The 22,298-nt window shown below is 42.6% G+C and overlaps 1 protein-coding gene across 4 annotated transcripts in view; it reads left to right on the forward strand.

Moving 5' to 3' along the window:
- Nucleotides 1-22,298, forward strand: part of otud7a (OTU deubiquitinase 7A) — a 59,596-nt gene that overhangs the window by 33,685 nt on the left and 3,613 nt on the right. For 2 of the 4 annotated variants that reach the window (XM_010780376.1, XM_010780375.1), the window contains 11 exons: nucleotides 3,475-3,607; nucleotides 7,577-7,730; nucleotides 10,117-10,302; nucleotides 10,389-10,607; nucleotides 12,426-12,527; nucleotides 13,036-13,172; nucleotides 13,998-14,110; nucleotides 15,554-15,681; nucleotides 15,758-15,907; nucleotides 21,342-21,456; nucleotides 22,052-22,136. In XM_010780376.1, the coding sequence (XP_010778678.1) occupies nucleotides 7,646-7,730; nucleotides 10,117-10,302; nucleotides 10,389-10,607; nucleotides 12,426-12,527; nucleotides 13,036-13,172; nucleotides 13,998-14,110; nucleotides 15,554-15,681; nucleotides 15,758-15,907; nucleotides 21,342-21,456; nucleotides 22,052-22,136 (1,320 nt within the window). In that variant the 5' untranslated portion in view covers nucleotides 3,475-3,607; nucleotides 7,577-7,645. Of the gene's footprint in view, nucleotides 1-2,472; nucleotides 2,494-3,474; nucleotides 3,608-7,576; nucleotides 7,731-10,116; nucleotides 10,303-10,388; nucleotides 10,608-12,425; nucleotides 12,528-13,035; nucleotides 13,173-13,997; nucleotides 14,111-15,553; nucleotides 15,682-15,757; nucleotides 15,908-21,341; nucleotides 21,457-22,051; nucleotides 22,137-22,298 lie in introns of those variants that run through there. The other 2 variants (XM_010780377.1, XM_010780378.1) reach the window with 2 other exon arrangements.

Genomic DNA, 22,298 nt, shown 5'->3' on the forward strand with positions numbered 1-22,298 from the left:
TTCTGTATTCCAGATTTCCTTGTGACGGTGGAAACTGAGGGTATACGTTAATTTTCCTTTAAAGATCGTCTTTTCCACACTTACTAAGGATCAGCCACAATGTCTAACTGGTGGTATTAGCAGCGAGATCAATTAAATAACACATAAAGAGAGTAGATAGGCAGGTATCTATTGTAACAGCATAGACATACGAGTAGAGGGTTTATAAATTACACCATTCTGCTTGAGGCAGGGTTCAAAACCAGCTGTGGTTATAACTTTTGATTTATTTGTAGTTTCACTACAATAGACTCTGGAAAATAGGCGGATTATATTGAAACTCACCATGCATTGAAGAATTCACACAGGTAGGAAAAAAAACTTGACTGACAGCTGCAAATGATCGTGATGGTATTGCTTTGGTAAAGAAAGTCCAAGACTAAAGTACGGCATTTTAAATGTCACTTAATAAAAAGTTGGTCTTTTCGTACTTTAAAATCGCAACGTATATGCCTCTCAACGGGGTAACACAGCTCCCGCGGGCTCATTTATAATGTCCGTTCTGCTTTTGGTGCTTGCATCTAAATTACGGGCTGTTATTTATAAGGAAAATATATTCTGGCTTGCATGTTTCAGAGTAGGAGTTTTGTTGATGTCATGTCGATGCTAAAAGCAAATAATTTAATACTGTTGTCGATGCAGTGTGGTTGAGCAAGTGCTGAGTGAACAGATGATTAAGAAACAATTCTTTGTTTCCTCCCTGCTACAGAACGGCCCTTGTAAACTATTAAGGGATGAAGGCCTGGAAGGCTCTCGGGTCGGTGACCCATAGGAGCAAAACAGGCAGTGTGTGTGAGCACAGTTGTGAATACACACTAAGTGCAGATACACAACTTTGCTCAGTTACTCATACGTCTGATGCTCAGCAGCGTAAAAGAACAATTGTGAGAGAGTGAAAATGTGCATGGCGACCACGTTTGCACCCGTGGTCCTAAAACTTAAGTGTTTGTAACTTCGTACCACATAATCAAAGATGCAGCCTGAGTAAACAGCGTGTGTTTTATCTCATCAACCAATATCCTCACACACACCTAACTTATAACAGGTGGAAACATGTAATTTGTAATGTAACTTAGCCGCAATTTCCAAGAGCCTTTCATAAACTCTAAAATCTGTTATTCTCCTTTGAACTGATTTTTGTAATAAAGTATGCTCTTAATTAATGGTATGAAAAAAATATTTATATAAGAAGTATCTAGGAACATCATGAAGATACTTCTATTAGTAATAATCTGCATTAATAAAATACAAGTTAATTTACAGAGCTTTGATTAATATAAAACTTAAATTGCAAATTATTTAAATAAAGGCTTTTTTGGAATATTTCAGTTTTTGTGTTTACCCTGTAAGTTATGTACCATTATACGTTTACGGAACGAGTTATACAATGTAATCTATAGAATGCTACACTATTTTGAAAAGCAGATCACATATAGTCTTTAACCAAAAATCTGAAGTAACTAGCACACTTCAGCTGTGGAGGTTAAAAGTGGTCCAATGCTAAAAGTAGAATAGATAAATGGAAATCCTCATGTAAAAGACTTGAATTACTTAAGTACTGGTACTCTGGGTAAATGCTATTTAGTTCGTTATTTCTTGTTGTACAGAAATAGATCGCACAGTAAAGGTTACTGGTGACCCAATGAGAAGAAAGCTTGTACGAGGGCGGCTGTACCTCAGTTGGGGGCAGATTAAAAAATGTAGTTGTAAGGTTTGCGGTCTGATCCCCTCAAGCTCCTCATGCCCATGGTGGTGTGAGCAGTTACACTGCAAGTCCCCTTTGGAAGTCAATACAAATGTAGTGTAAATGTACTTTAAACTGGTAGCATAGGACCTTTTAAGTTTTTACTGTTACCCAGACAAGCTTATTTTTTAAATTACGCTTTAAATTTCCACATAAAGTAATTTTATTTTTTACTTAAGGGCAATATTAGTCGAGTAACTCTACTTGAGTGTTCATGTCATGATTTTATTTCAGGGACCTGCTGACCACCATTTGTTATAGCCATTACTAACATGTTGGCCCTCACAGATTGGTTGAAGTAGATTTGTTGTTTACTGTTTTCCTGATGGTCAATCAGGACGAATATATTTGTAAAGAGTCAGCGTTAACTATCCATACATGTATACAGTTGAAAGACTTGCTGTCATTTTAAGGTGAATGTGCCTGTTCTCAAAGTAAAAGTATTGCTGTGTCTAACGTCGCCATGATAGATTGCACAATAAACAGAGGACACATACAGTATGTGAAATTTTTTACTGTTTGTGTGGAATCTGACACTGAAGGATATTTCAGTCCCATTAGGAGGGCTTTGACGCTAACCCTTCAGCACTCGCAGTGTTCTGCTGAAAGGGTGGAGGAGCGTCGGCCGTTGCGATCTGCCGGACTCTGGCAGAGTAGCCTCCTGAGTTTCCACTGTTTTGCTCTCACACTCTTCTCTCACTGTCCTCCATGTGAGTTTGTCAAACACACACTAATATCCTATCTCTCTGCCTGCTGTATCATGCAGGATCCTTCTATAACACAACAACAACGACAACAACACTGACCTTTCTCCCCCTAGTTTACATCCGGCATCAGAAATTGCGTTTTGTGACGAAAAGCAAAGATTGTGAGGCGTTGCACTTTCTTTAACCACGTCAGTGTCACATAACACCCTGCATCTTGTGTGGGAAGCTAAAAAATGTGATTACGCCATCAAGAAGGTGGGGGCTAAGAAAAAGTGCGCTGCTTTTAAGTGCTGCTGTACCTAAAATGTAGGCAGTTTGAGCTGTTTAAGGGGAATGTTTATGAAGAAGAAAATAATAGCTTTAAGATCCTTACAACACCTGCAGGTGTAGTCCGCACACATCACGAGGCAAGCCTAAAATGTGTTCTCAAGTATTCAGCATAGACATCAAGTGATGTTATAATTAACATTTAAGTAGAAATTAATAGAAGTTACTCTTTTAAATTATAATCAATAATTTCATATTGGCCTGTTTAAGAGTGATGCTTTGTCCAGTCCTGGTGAAAAGTCAGTAAGACCCAAGGGATTTCTAAATTATGGCCTGAGGGGTAATTTCGGATTACTATATTAACACTGATTCCAGTCACAGGTGTGTGTCGGTCCGGGTGTTCTACAGCAGCTCAAATTGGAACTCAGTCAATCAGAACAAAGGGCTATAACTTTTGTTTCAGGGTTATAACAATCTGTGTGTGTGTGTGTGTGGTGTGTGTGTGTGGTGTGGTGTGTGGTGTGTGTCGTGTGGTGTGTGTGTGGTGTGTGTGGTGTGTGTGTGTGTGTTGTGTTGTGTGGTGTGTGTTGTTGTGTGTGTGTGGTGTGTGTGGTGTGTGTGTGTGTGGTGTGTGTGTGTGTGGTGTGTGTGGCGTGTGTGTGTGTGTGTGTGTCTGGTCTGTGTCTGTGTGTGTGTGTTGTGTGGTGTGTGTTTCAGGGTTCTCCGCATCCCCCTGCTGTCATTCTCTCCTCTGCTGCCTCTGGAAACCATGGACTGAGAGCTCGGCGTCTGTCCGGACAGTCCCGTGGTTCTCAGATGCTTTCTCAACCCCCTCGCAAAAATACAGAAAGTAAGTTTGATAAATAACAAAGAATGCTGAGTCACACTGCCATCCACATCGTCAGCTGACAGCTGTTCAATAAGGCATTTAAAGGGATGAGCGGCTGGAACTATTCTTCTGATTTAACAACACATCACCATGAAAATATCAAAAAACCAACAATGAATGTATCTATTTGTTGAAGTATAACTTGTGTATCAGGCGGCATTAGGGTTTATAATGTGTGCATAGACGATCTATTGTTGTTGGCACATTAAAAGAGACACACATGATGCTGCATTAGTAACTGTTCCTTCCATCAGGATGGAAAGGCACTCCTGGTCATTTGAGTCAATGCCCACATACATCAAAGTCCTGATCATTACTCAGGCTCTTTCAATGAGTGTAAACAAAGCAATACTAACCTTAAAAGATATTCACATTAACAGTCTTGATTCAAATGTTGGCAGAAAATAACGATAGGCATCTAAAATTGCAAGGTATCAAAAAGGAAAGGCTTTTTGTTAATGCCAAAGAAATGGGCTCCACTCTTTCTGTTATATACAGCAAGTGTTTCCCATAACATAGATTTATTTGTGGCGGGCCGCCAGCAATTAATCGAGTCCGCCCATATACCGCCACAAATGGATCTCATAAAAAAAAAAAAAAATTATTTATTTTTATTTTGGTGTTCTAATGGATAGTGAGGTGGGTTGATGATCGGAAGGTTGCGAGTTCAAATCCCGCCCGGAACACCACTACTACTGTGCCCTTGAGTAAGGCAAGGCGTCTGCTAAATGCCTAAATTGTAAATGATATTTTTGGGAGAATAAACCCCACAGATCATCAACCCCGGTGTGTCTCACTCATTAACAACGCAACACAGAGCAACAAGAACGTTGTCTACAGTAGCCATGAACTCGCTTGTATTTTCTTATTTGAGGGGGGGGTGGATGCGTGGGCCACCCGAATAGGTTAAGGGGCCTTTGGCTTTCTCTTGCCGGGGGGGCTGTGCGGTGCCCCCACAAATAGAATCAAATTCTGTGGGAAACACTGTACAGTATTATATTATTGCATCATTGTTACTGATAGATTATTATGGTAATAGCATTTGACTTCCACGGTGTGATTTGACAAGCTAGAGATAATTTGAACTACATTATATACTATAAGGTTAATTAAATTGTTACAATGTGTCATATTTAATAAGCGGATGGCATGTTTTGCATATGCAATATTTATCAGCAAATTGACTAGTAATTATAGCTGTCAAAATAAATGTAATACATTTATAGTGCAAGACTTCCCTTTAAAAATATAGATGAGCCAAATTAAAAAGTAATATCAAATGACACTTACATTACCAGTGTACATTAGTACGGAGCTAAATGTATTCAGATTCCACACTGCTCCTAGTGATAAATGTGTTCTATACCAAATGCGTTTGAATTTAGATCCATATTAACTCCTATTTGAATAACATTTGTGGAAACTATATTGGCCACTATTTTTAAAGTAGGATTTTGCTTTAATAAAAACTAAACAATATATTATTGAACTGTTTTTAAAATATGTACATATAGTCTAACCAGAGCGCCTGACATTGCAGGGGATTTGGAAAGTTGAAATAGATTGCATAACTCATTGTGGTTGTTTTGTGGGATTTGTGAGAAAAAAAAATAGACAAACGTCAGCCTTGTCCTTAAAAGGAGATATTTTTCTAGTTCACTGTAGTGCACTCCTTCAATATTTTCTAATAAATCTGACACATCGTGATGCGTGTGACAAATATGAAAACTGTCATTATGATTAAAAGGAAGCTGGAAAGTCCAAGCCTTTATGTCGAAAATAAAACTCCACCGTGAGGGTGTTTCTGAGTCATAACTACCTCCCACAGGGAAAGCGATCTGAATAGAGCTGTTCTTAGGCGAAAAGATGAGGTCATGACTTATAATATTCTGATATTTCTGTTTCTCGCTCCGCACCACAAGACTCAAGTTTTTTAGCCCTGCAAAGCATCACATTGATTCACACTTGATGGGCAGCCTACAATTCTGTACTGAGTTAAGCATCCACCTATAAAGAGGGTCATTATGCGCTCTTGTCTCTTTGGTCCTCGGAGAAAGCAAATATCCTTTCAAATTTCCTTTAAGAGATCTCCCACAAAAGTTAGCTTGCCTTTTGGCATTGTAGACATTTAGTTGATGTGTACCCGAAAGAAGTGCCAATAAAGAGAAACGATATTCTCCTTCAGCAAAACAGTTAAGGTTATATTGATCTGTTACCATAATATGCATGAACCATAATCTCATGATCTTGTATCTGCTTCAGCTGACCACCCTATGTTTCCTGTAGTTTACATGTGCTTCCACTCCCACTGTACAATAATGCACATTCAACACAATGCAAATGGCTGACAGTAAGTAGGTCAGCTAAACTACAGCTTAAGTGCAGCTTTGACTCATTAATAATGAATATGATGAAGATGAAAGTTGCTGGGTCTTGAACAAAGATATTTTTCTCTCTGATGCCAACAATCAAACCGGGCTGAGCTGTCTTTTTGTTGCCAGCTATTCATGTGATGAATTCACTGACTGAGAGAACATTTCTGTAATTGTTCCGTCATGGTCAGGTAAAGGTATGCTATGATGTTACTCATGTATTAAAGCAGGAAAAAACAGCCTTTGTTTCAGCTCTATTTCCAGATCATTGTCGGCTCACAACACTGAATAAAAACCTGATGGATGCTCACGCCATGCGGCACACAGAGGCGTTTCTCGCGAGGATGCTTGCTTGGTGGCACATGTCTTCCGAGTCACTTCCTTCAGAAGCTAGGCAAGAATCCTTCCTGGCATTCGGAAAACGAGAGTGGAACAGGCTAGCAAGTGTGCAGGTGTGCGTCATATGAGAGGCCCCGCCTTACATTTTCCGCCACAGATTTGGGAAATTGGTCCGTGCGCAAAGCATTGTGGGGATTTGAAGGACGCGAAGTCTACCCATGTGCAGCCTTGAAATTACCCCCAAACCAAGGACGTGGCCTCGGTGGAATTCTAAGTATGCTGGAGATTGGAACAGTCCTTCGGCGGCACTCGATGACGTAGTATCCTTGAAATATTGGCTTGGAAGCCAGTTTCCTCGCGATTGAGAAACGGCCAGACAGTTGGCGCCTCTGCTAACTGCTCTCAGGCGTGGGCAGAGTATCTTAAAGTCTTCAGCATGCTTACGCTCCTTTTAAGGTCAAAGCCAGAGACCTAAGCAGCCCTCAAAACCCTGGTCGGTGCAAACAGAGGCCCGAGGTTAGAGTTGCAAACCTGTGGGTGTTTGTTTCTTCACTGACAATGCTCTGAACTCTGTTTCTCACCCACACAGCCTCAAGTGGAATGAAAGCTATGCATGGGCTCATTCATTCCATAGGTCGAGGGAGGGAACACTTGTGCATCTTAGAAGTGTTATTTATGACCTACTGTAACAAGGCAACGCTTGTTGATCATTAGAGCTGTGATGTTAACATGTTTCCCAGCTTGAATCATTCTAAAAAACATCACACTGAGTTGCTCCACAAACAGTCTCTGGGCATACTTCCTTGTTATTTAGCTCAGATGTGGTTTAAGATTCTAAATCATACACAAAAACACCAGGATGACACCCAGTGGCAGGAAGAGTGCTGTTATGATCATGGGCGGTGGGCCAAAGGCTGTGGAGATAGGCAGGTGCCTCCTGGATACGACCTCTGGCTGTGTTGTTGATATTAAATCTGTGCTGCTGGATATTATGTTTATGTTTCGCAAGAGCTGGGAGGAGCACTGGGAGTGGAGTGCTTTTCAAAGTGAAATGAACTATCAGCTCTATGAAGCATTACGCATCAGTAAAAGAAGGCTTAGGCGTTAGTACAAGGAAGTTAGTAGGATAAAGAGGGGCAACACAGTACCTGTTTTATCACATTGGAGTGATGGGTTTTTAAAAGTGTGGCTGAAATGGATTTACTGTGTGTTTTTCCAGATGAGAACGTGAAGGCTGGCGTCCACCAAGGCCACCGCTGCACCTTGGGCAGCGCACACACATGATCACATGACTCTGGACATGGATGCGGTCCTGTCAGACTTTGTTCGGTCCACGGGGGCAGAACCGGGTCTGGCAAGAGACCTGCTGGAAGGTAAGAGACCAACACTGTCATGCACCTCTGAGGTTTGACTCATTTTGTGGGAATTTCTGATCAGCTGCTCCCCTGTTGTGCTGCGGTTTCACTCAAGCGAGCAGAGGAGAGGGAATGAGGGGAAAGGAAAAGAGAGGACACAAAGGAGGGGAGGAGAGGAGCTGCTACAGTGAGCCAGCTTGCAAATTTAGAGGCCAGTGTGACGGTTTTACGAGTGCACTCACCAGGGAGAGCTTTGTGCCCATTCATTGGAACTCATTGAGGAGCAGAGTGCTACTGGCACTTGTACAGCTTACATACAGGTCCACTTTGGTGGAAAGAAAACAGGAGAGAAAGTGCAAACGGCAACAGAAAGCTGGTGGACGGTCAGTTGAATTGGCTTAGATATCTAGAAACAGTAAAAGTGTTTGCCTCTTTTCATTGTTCCCCAAAAATGTAGCACTTTATTCTCAGACAATTGCACATTGCATTCCAGCATCTGGCCACACTGGCAGTAAAGAAATGCTGAACACTCAATGCAGACACAATTGTGTGTGCTTCACAGAAATAAAAGCATGCTCATTGCTCAACACAAGACAGACTTACATTACGGGATGAAATCCTTGTCAAACGTGTCCTGGATTTTTGTCTGTGTGTGTGCATTATACAAAAATGTCTAGCCTGATAAAATAATTAAAGTGTTTGGTGTCTGTCTCTGCCTCCCCCTCAGTCATTTGTTCTGCTTTGGCGTAAAGCCACAGGGGCATACTTGTGACACTTACAGACACCGAACAAGAAACTGCACTCAGAAAAGACAGACGTGCATGGGCTGGATGTCCTATTTCAGACATGCTTTGTTTTTTTAGGGTGTTAGCTTAGCTTTCCAGACCTGCATCTATCAGCTGCTCTGTGGCAGGAAGGTGTAAGAAGAAATATATGACAGTGACACGTGAGGTGCTTCCCCCTAGAGGCTGGTTAATGTACTGAAGCATTTGTTTTTACCTTGGTGGTCACATTTTTGAGAACCAGGACAGTTTTATTATGTTATGGGGTGATCATTTTTAAATTAATTAAATTATAAAAAAACGGTTAATAACCTAGTTTTGTTAGAAATTAGGCATTTTAAGTAGAAGTACATTCATTTCATAGATCTACTTCTACTGTCCGTGTACAGAAATAGGAAAAAGTAATTTAATTCAGAGAAAAAAGTTCAATAAATCTACTGTTTTCTTGCAAATGGGGGCAATGCATGTTCATAATGCAGATGAATAAATGAGTTCTGCTTTTACTGACAACAGCCATTACAAATGAGGGAGCTGAGACAATGCTTTCCATGCCACAGTAATGGTAGGCTAATGTAGAAGCATCTAAAGACATGCATTAGGTGCTGAGTGGCTATGTTTCTAGGATGTAAGCGGTATTCCTGGATCTGTGCAGCTCAATTAGGTGGAATCAGTTTTGCATTGATCTGCGTGAGAGACAGTGATAAGTGGTGCCAGGTTTCATCTCAAGACTGCCGATCATGTCTGGAAATCAGGAAGACAACCACTTCCTCCAAGTCTCTTACGCAGGGAGTCCTTTAATGGACCCTGTCTCTAAGGCTAGCTCAGATTACATGCAGGCATCCTCTGGTTGCAGTTGTTGGCACTGAGTTTTATAAAGACTGTTGTACCTGTGGCATCATGCTAAGGCACGCTACGTTATTGACTTGTGTTTCCTAAACCTGGAAGGGATCTCTGTTATACAGACAGCACCCAGAGGAGACAACTGTGGGTGTGTGTGTTAAGGGATGTATGTGTGTGGGTTCCTCCTGCACATCAAAAATAATACTGTCACTGTTAAAAATCTGTCTCCCCTCACTATCTTCAATATTGTGGCACCGCACAACCTTGACCTCAAGTTATTCTCCCTATTATGCTACGATGCACTCTAAATATCTGTATTGCACTGCATAATAAGGGCAACACTGCATGTAGCCTTGTTATTGGGGCTCTTTATTTCTCAGTAAGTATTTCTCAGTAAGTCAGTATTAAGTATGTATTTCTCGAATATTTTGGAAAAGACAGTAATGTTTTTAAACATTTTGCATGTTACCTCCTTTTTCCTCTTCCTTTTCGGCTTTTGGTAGCATATTATGTGTTAATCACCATGAGATAACACTGTTTACTGTAAACTGCTGAAAACAATGTCCTGCTACACCAGAAAAACAACAACAGTCTGATGTGTGGGAACCCCATGTTGATGAACCACTTTAATTGTTCAGAAATGTTTTGACTGAAATTATGAAAAGAAAAACAGTCAATACCCTTCAGTTATTGTACACTGGGAGCAACATGTATTCCTTCATTTTCGTAATCACTGTGCAATCAATGTGCAATCAACCAGACTTTGTGTTTGTGTCCCGCAGGTAAAAACTGGGACCTCAGTGCTGCTCTAAATGATTATGAGGAGCTCAGGCAGGTCCACACTGCCAACCTGCCGCAGGTCTTTAATGAGGGCCGCTACTACAAGCAGCCAGAGACACGCGACACGCCCACCCATGTCAGCAAAATCGACAGGCCGTGTGCACAGAAGCAGGAGGACAATGCACAAGGTACGGGAGCCACAGACAATGACATCACCACTGTATCTTTCTTCACTTGCTCATCTAGTCAGTTCTTGCTTCTTCTCCCCTTGTAGAGAAGCGTCTGTCCCGCGGGATATCCCACGCCAGCTCTGCTATCGTGTCCCTGGCGCGGCTGCAGGTGGCCAATGACTGTACCAGCGAGCAGTTCCCTCTCGAGATGCCCATCTACACATTCCAGCTACCAGACCTCAGCGTGTACAGCGAGGACTTCAGGAGTTTCATAGAGAGAGACCTGATCGAGCAGTCCACCATGATGGCTCTGGAACAGGCCGGTGAGTACTACAGGATATCATATAATACATCCTGTTGAAGTGTTTCTCCTGCTACTGATAGAAGAGATGTAATATCATCTGATACAGTATTCTTTATTTAGATTACAATGAAATGCAGGAGGCCCACAAAGCAGCAGCAATGGGAAATGCGTGTGAAAGTCAGTAATGTAGACGGAGACGTGCAGGGTGAAACTGGGAGTAGAGACAGAGCAGATCAGAGAAGCAGCATCATCTAGAAGCAAGACGACAACAATTACTGTAATTCAAAGCATCCAGGATCCCAAAGGATTCATCTCCCAGCTGAAGCTTTCAACTCACAGAGAGAAACTAGTTAGCGAAGTTTTAAAATCTTTCTGCAGATATTCCCACTCAGAGACTGCAGAGATGGTGGAGCCTCTCTAACCCAATTCTGTAGGAATGTCAACACGAGAGGAACTTTGCCACAATTTCATATATTGACCTTAATTTTAAAAACGCATAAATATCACAGAATCTGTCTCATTGTCTTATGAATACATTTATAACAGTGACTAAATCAACCACAACATGGTATCTGATCTCAAGTGATGAGATCATAGGTGAAGGAGTTGTCTTAGCACAGCCATGCATTTAATCCAAATTATATACAACATAAATGTCCCTATCAAATATGTATCCCTGCAATTAAGAACAGTTACAAATAAATACAATTGTCTATTAGCCACACTTTATGGGTGGTTGAATGTCAACCAGGATATGAATAATTATTGGATATAACCTCATTGAACAAACTGGGTATAGTATGTTTCGAAAACATTAACTTAAATATCAAAAGATTGAGAAATGCAAAAACATCTGCATTTTGAGCCCATCCACACTGAAGGATAAATCATTCAGAGCCTCTTCTGTGTTTACTGTTGTTAAATAAATGATGCAGGCAGCTCAGCGCGGCCTCGGAGCGGGAGGCTGCCTGCAGTAGAGCAGTGTGCGGGGCCCAGGGCCGCGAAGCAGTCCTCTCTCCCTCAGGGACTCTGGCAGGGCGATGATGGAGCAAAAAACTGGAGATACTGTAAAAGCCAGGCTGAGGGGGAAGATAGAGTGTTTTTGTGCTGGGTATTTGAGGGTGTGTGCAGAGGATATGGCCTGTGATAATCATTGCCTTCGAAGTTCAGCTATTGAAGCTAATTATGCACGTTGGCTAATGGCTCTCAATGGGCTGCCACTCGTACTCTCTCCAGAACTGTACGACATTAAGTTAGATTTTGAAAACACACAATTGAATTGACCTGTAAAGATATGTCAGAGTAGAAGGGACATTTCTAGCACAGATGTTTTTCAAATGAATCTAATGGATTTAACATCACTAACAGGTAAGAAAGCCGCCTTTGACAGTAGTTATATCTCAAATATACTTGCTATCAACATACTGTTTTTGCATTTCTGTTAATGATGCATTTAAATGCTTTCTCTTCATTTGTTTTGTTTGTGTTTTTCCCAGATGTAGGTCCTGTTAGATCACCCCCGTGAACGAAACGTCCCTCTCATCGTGTTTTATCTAATACAACTTCCTTTTCTGTAGTTTTGCTCTCTCCTCCTTATAGAGATGTTGGCCTGGTTTAGAAATATTTGTTACTGTGGGCCCGTAAATCCCAACGACACATTATATTGGACTATACTCATACATTTGCCACGGTGACCTTATCACCAATTGCTATGTGTTCCTTTAAGTTGATTAAAGAACGTTGCATTCAACACCGGTGGAATTGAATGTGTTTGCTCCTTGGGGTTTCTCAGTTAACTACAGAATCTAGAGTCTGAAAATCTTGTATGTGTTTGCAGGTCGTCTGAACTGGTGGTCCACCATGTGCACGAGCTGTAAGAAGCTGCTTCCTCTGGCCACCACCGGGGACGGGAACTGCCTTCTGCATGCTGCTTCTTTAGGTGAGCTACTCAATATATCTAACATACGATACCACCATATCACCAATAACAACTGTGCAAGTCATTGTCTATTATTACCAGTGTCAATGCTGCGTCACAGCTGCTGAATGCAGAGGAGGGAGTGAGAATGAAGGCGTGGGAGAGCAAAGGAACCTAGGAAGGGAGGGAGGGAGATAACTGACCTATAGGTTGCAGGAAACTGTCAGCTGCACGGTTCAGGGGTTGACAGCGTATTCATGTCCGTGCCGAAGGAGATTGTTGACTCCCCGATGTGAGGACTGCTGGATTAGGAGCTGTCAGGGTTACAGACTCCAGAACGAATGTAATCTACACTGACAGATAAACAACTAACGGCCTTTGTTGAGTGACGAAAGACATTTTTAGACAGGAAGTTAAAGGGCTGAGGTTATCTCTGAATGATTATATAGTTTGGGGCAATGGCTGTGTTGTTCTTCTATGCCCCTAATCTTGATGTGCAGTAACGGTGTTTTGGGTCTGTGTCGATCAGGTATGTGGGGCTTCCACGACAGAGACCTGATGCTGAGAAAGTCCTTGTACACCATGATGAAGAGCGGGGCGGAGAGAGATGCTCTGAAGAGGAGGTGGAGGTGGCAGCAAACCCAACAGAACAAGGAGGTTGGGAGAGTAAATGAGTCACATCCTCTTTCCAAAATTACACATTATACAAGAAAAGGGATGAGCCACCTGTTTTTTATCTTGTATTTCAAAAGATAGATAGATAGATAGATAGATAGATGGATGGATGGATGGATGGATAGATAGATAGATGGATAGATGGATAGATGGATGGATAGATAGATAAGTAATTTATTGATCCCAATTTGGGAATTTTTTTTGCATTGCAGCAGCATAGAAAACAAGGCAATGTACATAAGAGAAATTAAGACACTAGAAATAAACAGTCCAAGATATTTCTGAAATAGAAATAAAATAGCATTAAAAAGTTAAAAAAATATATATACTGTATACATGTGGAAAATATACATGTGGAAATACACATTTCCAGTAACAATAGCCATGTTAATAACGTCAAATCCTCTCTACTTCTTCTCCCTTCTCATGATGTTTGTGGATTCAAATATTTGCCAATCTATTAGAAAAATGTGTCACCAAAGATAGCTCAGGAAAAGAAGTAGTCCAGATGCTCATGTTTTAAAAATGCCTCAGGGGTCCTGGTGGCCTAGTCATTTAATACGCATCCCATGTAAATGCAGCGTCCTGGTTTGTCATCTACTTTTCTCTAATTACCCATAATCCCTGTCTCTTCCTTTTGTCAAAGCATCTATTAACAGCAAACATATGACAAACCAGATGCTAAAAAGTTTCAGGAGATAACCTTGTAGATGCAGATGAAGATATTGAAAATGAATAATAATAAGGATTGTGTGGGTGAGTGTCAGCACGCACTTATCAGAATTCCCATTTGTGTGCGTGTGTGCGTGCGTGCAGTCAGGGCTGGTGTACACTGAGGAGGAGTGGGAGAGAGAGTGGAACGAGCTGCTGAAGTTGGCCTCCAGTGAGCCTCGCTCTCACCTCAGCAAAAACGGCAACACCAGTGGAGGGTAAGCTGCTCGACGCTCATTTATCCCAAAGTAAAGCCTGCCAGCATACACACTCTGAACTCCCAAGACACAACGCATAATGCATTCCTTTACCCAGAATCCCTAGTCATTGCATGAGATGGAGTACAGCAAAAACTAGAGCAGCAAGTGGAGCAGTCTCACATCCGACATTACACTCTCCCGCAGTGTTTCACCGTGTTGTGCTTTGAAACACTGCAGGAGGCCCATAATTAAAACAGAAATGACCTTCTCACTAAGATGGATTTGTCAGGGAAACTCATTGTTCTCACTCGGACTGTTGCTCTTTTAAATTGCTTCCTTGATTTAATATCATTGCTGAGGTTCTTGTGTGAGGCTGTGCCATCTACTGGCTGCCCTCAGTATTAATCATTTCTGTAGAAACAGCCTCCCATGAGCAGTGGGTTGCTTTAGCTGCAGCAGGTGATTCGCCTCATAAGTAATTTATTGACCCCCCCCCCCCCCACACCCCCTGTTGCAAAAACAAGAGTGGGTTTGTCTCAGGCTACAGAGGCACATTGGAAACTAACTCTAGTTTCCTCCTACGCACAGAAACCTTGTGGTTTGTCTCTTGTTTCCATTTTCTCTGAAATGAACATACAGGCTTCCTCACATACACGCAGCTGATGTGGTTGAGAACAACACAACTGTGATCAACAGATATCTCATTAAGGGGTCTGCTGTTGACTTAAATATAGTTGTATTTCATGAAATGCTATTTAAGCAGGTTGTGCTTGTCTGTGTTCAGTACTGACTGAAAAAATATTAATATAAAAAATAACAGCAGCATCTGAGAACAAACAGTGTCTCTGCCCTGTGTTCACATTCAGTCGCTGTGTTTCGTCGGCGTGGACTGGTGCGGTACGAAGCCCTGTATCACTGAAAAAATCCCATTAAAGAGCATGATTTACTAATTTACTCTGGTGGGTTTCACCTCTCATTGAGTTTGACTGTAATACAGTAATCAGGTTAGGGATGTTTGATGGTCCTAGTGGGGGATGAGCCCCTAAATAGGATGAGTGGGATTCACATATTAAGAGGCTCTTTATTAGAGGGAATTTGGCAGCGTGGCTGTTTGTGTGGCTGACAACTTAATTGTTGCACATCCTCTGGTTCCCTGGTGGTTGCATGCTTGAAAGCTCTGCCTCTGCTATTTCTCTCCCATCTCACCCTTCCTCCCTCTCTCTCTCTCTCTCTCTCTCTCTCTCCTGCTTTCTTTCATTTAACCACATGTACTACAGATGGACCTTTATACATGTCTGTTAAAGGAAGCTAGAGGGCAAAATGGATCCAAATGGATCGGATTAGATTACACAGGCACATGATTAGCGAGAGATTTTGTTGCATTACTCAATACTATTCAGGAAATTGTCCTAGGATTTAGGATTGTCCAACTGTGTCACAAGTTTTTTTTCTGTTTTGCAGGGTGGATAACTCAGAGGATCCGGTCTATGAGAGTCTGGAGGAGTTCCATGTGTTTGTGCTGGCCCACGTGTTACGCAGGCCGATTGTAGTGGTGGCCGACACGATGCTCAGAGACTCAGGAGGAGAAGGTAGGCTGATTCTTGCCTTCATCGTCTACAGTACAGTAGGATAAGCAATGGACTGACAGTAGATATGGTGTTTCAGCGTTTGCTCCGATCCCATTTGGAGGGCTCTATCTGCCTCTGGAGGTTCCTCCCAGCCGCTGCCACTGTTCCCCCCTGGTCCTGGCCTACGATCAGGCTCACTTCTCCGCACTGGTGTCCATGGAGCAGAGAGACCAGCAGCGAGAGCAAGGTGAGCTACTGTACACCATCACAAATCCACATCATCTGAACTAAACTAATCTGGCTGCATCCACAGTTGAGATGTGGGCTATAAACCTTTTCTTGGCCTACTGTTCTTAAAAATTCTCAAGTGTCGCCTGCTGCGATGTGCATTAGTTAAGTTGAGTAATAGTTAGTCTTTGCTTTGACTTTAAGTGGGTAGATTGCGAGAATGAGGGCGAGTGGCCTGCCTGTCCTGCTCAAAGTGAATAATGTATGAGACAGCAGTCTAATTACCTGAGATCCATTATTAAAGCGTGCCGGGCTGCAGCAGGAACCAGGAAGTGGGCAACAAGGAAAGAAAGTGGGCAGTATGCCTCTCTTTGTGATTCACTGAGCATGGCTCAAATTATTCAAGCTTGTATGTCACTGTATGTCAACAACACAGTCACTGTTTGAATTAAGTTTGTTTATGCGTTTGCCTCTTTCACAGAGATCTCTGATTATTGTGCTGCGTAGAGCATATTGATTGTTTTATGTTGTGGTGAGGGAGTGTTGATTTTCCGTTTTGCATGAACAACTTGTTTTTGTCTTGTTTTGCCCGTTCAGATGCCAGTGCACCCACTCCGGATGCGTTGCTTATTCTGGGGGTCAGAGTAATCTCACATGGAGTTCCTTTAATTGACAAATAGAGTGGATCTCCTTGACAACCAGTATTGGTAGTCACGGCACTCTTGTGTATCTGACTCAGTGGGAGAAACTCACTTGTCATTTGCGTGGGCTGCAGGCCAACTCTGTCTCTCTTTTTCACTCTCAAACACTGATACACTTACGCAAACTGTTTCTTTCTTCCTCTCTCTGTCTTCCTCCTCCCATGTTTTTTCTAAGCATGTAAGTTTCCTATTCTCGGCGTGTAAACACCGACCTAGTCATTAAGTCTGGGTACAGCCACTGCAGATTTGCAGACAGACATGATTACTAACCTGGAATCCCTGCCCTGAAGTCATTCCCTTTAATGCCAGCAGCACATCAAAGTGTTCTCCACAGCCCACAACTACTCAGCACTCCCACTTTCATTTGGGTGTTGAGTAAGACGGGGGGGATTCTCTGTTTGTCCACCAGATGGTGCATACGTCCACAGGCTGTAGCTCATCACCACTGCATGACTCTACTTTTTCCTTCTGGTACACTGTGTTCTGTGATAGGATCAGACTGCGTTTTGTCTGCAGTTTCTCTCTCCAGGATGTTATGAAAAGACTTGTATGCTTAGCTTGGTGCATGTGTAGGTCATGTGATGAATCATATAACCCAGTCAATGATAGAAATATGTTGCTGCCCCAGTATGTTTTTCTGTATTTCTATGTATGTCACATGTTAACTTTTAGGTTTTTGCATGATATTATTAGTAAACTGAACAGATGCCAAACAGACAGGCAGAGGGTCAGACATGCAGGCAGACCTAATCTTCCATTGCCAATTAGGGCAGAGTAGCCCCAGCCGGCCCCTAAGCCCTCTCCGCTTCACCACATATGGGCAGGGTCCCGGGCCGGGACCCCGACAAACCAATCCTCTCTCCTGACAGTGGGGCCAATGTGTGGACGTCTCAGGTGGAGGGTTGGTCTCAGTTTCCTTCGGCACAAGGAAGAGCATCAGAGAGGCCTTTGGCCCTGTGTGTGTTCAGGTGCCAGAGGCTGGGCTAGAATACTGGCTCTTTCTTCGGCCGTCTGTAAGGATGGTTATAGCAGAGTCGCCCCAAGTAACCTGATTCTAAATCACATTGACACATCACGCTACTGACCCTTTTATGGCCTGCTTGCATCGCTGCAGGGGCTATATTGATGGCAGACAGTGCAAAAAACAACAAGGGAGGGGTGACTGAAGTCATAGGTTATTGCTAAGGATCAAAACGTTCTTTATTTAATTTTGTTCCCCTTGCGAGCACATCCCAAAAGAGCAGTCTAGTGTTTCCTCTGAGTAAGGTACTTTAGTCAGGTTAACCGAGAGCCCTGTGCACATGAGTTTGTTTTGAGCCCACTGCTGCTCACCTGCTGTGTGATAATGACTGGCTCCTCAGTAGACGCCGTTGGCAATGTCTTTTATCAGCTTGTTTGTGCTCCTGTGGTTAAACGATGTATGAGTGAAATTGGCCCTCTAAAGAAACTCTGGAGCTATTTCAAGCTCTGGCCCCAGTTCCAAAACACTTCCAGGTTTTCTTTGGCAACCCATCATCAACCCCCTAACACCTATTTGAATGAGGTAAATGGTCGTCTTTTATACAAAGACCACCTACATAACACTGAAGTACTCTGGCCAGGTTTCTCTATCTTTTAAAGACACCACAGTGCACTTCTCTCCATGTAGTCAGCATAATGAAATCAATATGGCAGTCAGAATGAAAATGCCAATTGTTGTGGTTGTATGTGATGCTCTTGTAATTACCAACATGGTTCTGCTGTAAAAATCTGTGACAAACAAAAGCTCAGGCTTGTTTAAATGCATGACTGCTGTTTACTCTGGTGTACTGGGCTCTTTAAATCTGCAGCTGTGCAGAGTGACCAAAGTGAGGAATTCAAATGTGTGCTTTTTCCATGCAGTACAAATTGTTCTTGAATCGCAAACAGAGGAAACATTGGCTCAGTGTTCCTGCTTTGGATAAGAGCTTGTAATGGGGGACTTTGTCCTCTGAAGGGGACGGAGGGGAGAGAGAATCCTCTTTCTTTCTGCTCTCATGATATGCTCGTCACAAAAAAAAGAAAAGCTTAGATATTTATGTCCGATTTAACCTTTTTAATACATGCTTAGAAAGGTGATCTTCCTCATTTCCAACAGCAGCTTCCTTACACCCCAGTTTCCTCTCCCTAAATTCAAAGATGCAAACTAAGCAAGGCGAGGCAGGCATAAATTAGCATATATAGCATATAGCAGCTAAGTTGCTGAGTACACAGCCTGCATACCACGGAGGGCTATGATGTCATCCAAGCTAGGGAGATCGGTCATTCAAGGACAACAAAACAAGGCTGCCAACAGGGATAGTAAATACATTACAGCACACTTTAGTCCCCTAGAGCTCAATTGGCAGTGTTGATTCTCAGAAACTGGACCGGGCCCAATCAGGAACAACGGCGCACACAGTACTATGGAATGGGGAGAAAGGAGGACAGCTGCGTCGTTGGAGCCAGGACGCCGCCTTAAAAACGTCCACTGCCTGCTGCATGACCTGAGTGGGAACCCAGTCAGAGCTGGTTCACTGCCTTCTCCCTGTGCCTGTGTGTGTTTGTGATTATGACGGATTCTTTCTGGGCTAGAGTTGTTCTAGGAAACAAGAAAACCACAGTTTGTTCCTCCTAGTTCTCACTGCTGCCACTCCACTGCTCTTTTTCTGTTTGTCTCTGTGGCTACAGGTTTTAGTAATGCCCCTTTTTTTAGGAAGATGGTGTTAAATGCATTGCAGTATGACGCACATGCAACTGTGACATATCCTGTTTTTGGACAAGCCCAGTTTGTCAGCAGTTCTATTAGTGATGTATTTACTCAGCTGATGGGAATGGTTTGCTTAGCTACTAATAGTGTCAGATACAAATATGTGATCGGGTTTGCAGTGTTAAATGTGGTGGCAAGGGTGTGGCTGTACTAAATCAGTTTCAAGAACCTAAGGCATCATCACTATGCATGTACTATTTTGACACTTATCATGATTAATAGTGTACTTTGACACATGAGGACTCGACAAGAAACATAAGGGGTGAAGAAAGAAAGTGTATATGACCTGCAGTTTCATTGGGGACACGGGAGGGGCCGTTGCTGCTGCTGCTGCTGTCTGTTCGTGAAGCCTGCAGAGCCGCCCATTGGCAGGGGAAGAATTGATGAGGCAAGGAGGAGACTGTATCTTCCATCTGGGCCTGACAGTGAAGGCAGGAATGTCCTCGGCCTGAACAGCCTGCCTCTCTTTGCTGTCATGTGGACAACAGCCCCCACGCTACGCAGCCTGAGGAGAGCTGCCATGTGGGCCAGTGGGGTCTAGCTTGTCCTTCTCACACTCTTGTTTTGAAAGGCAGCCATGCACTCACGCACAAACACGTACACGCCCACACCGACATATACTGTAAGCACGCCTCCCACAAGAGGAAGCTCGGGTGGGTGTCTGTTATACAGTATGTGCTGCGTCTAGTGATTAATGTTGAAAACCTTTTCTTAGTAGCTGATCATGTCAGCAAGAAATGTATTAAATTATTTCTTAACTTTTCTGTTCTCCTGTGGCTGATTCGACTCTATTACTAACTTCTCTTTCACAGCCCTGATCAGGTGTAGACCTCCTACTTGAATTTAAATCAGGCCCATTAATCAGGTTCAGACTGCCATTTCCTCCAGTATTAGCCACGGGTCTGTTTCATTTTGTCACATTCTGGGTCCTAATGTCGTAGTTTTGGCATCACTCTTATTGGTAATAATAACAATATAGTAGCTGCGGAAAAAAACATTTCGCAAAGATGTCAGACAGGGCGCAGGAAACAGGAGCAGTCAGACCCTATAGAATAGAAAACAAAGACAAAGGCTAAAATGATGAGCCTAAGCTCTCAGATGTAAACATTCATCACAGTTTACACACTGACTTCCTAGATCAACTTTGACCTTTCAGTCTGTCCTTACTGCCTGCAATGCTTTTCTGTGAATCAAGGGATTATTACCATCATTTAAATTATACTCACTTTGGATTTACCTCCAACAAAAGTGATGTACCCAGATTTCAGTATTATCTCTGGAAAGGCAGTGGTATTATTGCTATTAGTTAAGGATGGCATTAAAAAAAAAAGACACAATTTGCTCAAATGAGCAATATCAAATATAGCAAAAGTGTGCCTGGTTGTCATGTAACTGAAGATGTTGAAACTCAATGTTTCCAATTTTTCTGTGGACTTTATAAATATCGTAGTTCAAAAGTTAGAATTGAAAACAAATCAAGAAAAACCCTGGAAACAAAACAGTCTCACCACAAGGCCCATTGAGTTGCCTTTTTAAGCCTTGAACATACCACATGATATAAATTGAACTAGGTTTTTTTCTTTCCCATGGAAAATGTAGATGTGCTGGTTAGTCTAGGCAAGAGAGGCCCGTACTGTATCTCAGAGAACCAGGATAGAGTGCAGTCTGTGTTTTAAGAGGAGCATCTAACAGACGGTAAGCTGCAGACAGAGGCCCATCTCTGACAGCATGCGTCAGTGTGAGTGACACTCACTGGTCATGGTCACTTCTCTGCCTAAAAAATGGATGGCAGATAGAATGCACACACAGTATACTTTACCCTCGCTGACAGGCATCTGGGATAATTAAAGTGGCATTATTCTAGTGTGTCATTATGGTGTCACTTTAGCTCTCGGTGGCCTTGTGAGAGTATTGGTGGCGTGCAAAGCAGCCTCCAGTGGTAAAGCTAGACCAAACTAACCTTCTGATAATCTCATCTCTTCCAGCTGTTATCCCTCTGACGGACTCGGAGCACAAGCTGCTGGCACTCCATTTTGCCGTGGACCCTGGCAGGGACTGGGAGTGGGGGAGGGACGACAATGATAATACCAAGCTAGCCAAGTAAGTCCTGTATAGTATATCACAGGGTGTTGATGCTTATCAACAAAGCACACAAAGCAGCACTGACTAGGAAAGCAGCTTCATGAAGGGTGAGAGAGTAAAAACTGCAGGCCAAGGCAGTTCTGTTAGTCTACCCACAAGGCTGTATGTGGGGGATTTAACTCTGATTATGGGCTCTGGGCTCAGGTCACTTCAAAGAGTGAGCAGAGAGAGAACAAATTGTGAGTCACGTCAGTCATCCATAGGGTCTCCCAGGAATGGCCTCACTAAAGCAGCAACACCCTTTCTGAGTTTAGCAAAGAGTTTATGTAAGGGTTTCTGTTTCACATTCCTGCCAGTGAGGGGGTTAGCTTATCTTATAACAAGCTGCACTGTGAACAATGTATAGATACACTTCCTAACACCACCGCATTATATTACACTTAATGAATTGCACACATTCTTTGAGTTTTTCAAATCAATTAGTTTGTAAAAATATAATTCTTAGACCCATTATTATGTTATACTGTAAATGCCATTTGGTTTCTAAAAAAATATATTTATTTGTCGAATGTCCGCTGATTGTTGTTAACTCTGGATAACTGTTCTCCCACAGTCTCATCTTGTCTCTGGAGGCCAAACTCAACCTGCTGCACAACTACATGAATGTAACATGGATCCGTATTCCATCTGAAACAAGGGTAACTCTTTCTCACACATGTTTCTTGTTCGTCATGGTTAATTTAGCCCTAGAGAGACTCCTCCATTCCAGATGTTCTTGAAACCCCATAGAACCACAATCAATCAGTTTTATTTACTGTCAGAAAGCAGTAATCCCAGGAATTCATGTATTTGTACGGATT

Source organism: Notothenia coriiceps, unplaced genomic scaffold, assembly GCF_000735185.1.
Source record: "Notothenia coriiceps isolate Sejong01 unplaced genomic scaffold, NC01 NC01_scaffold00021734, whole genome shotgun sequence".
Taxonomy (NCBI): Eukaryota; Metazoa; Chordata; class Actinopteri; order Perciformes; family Nototheniidae; genus Notothenia; species Notothenia coriiceps.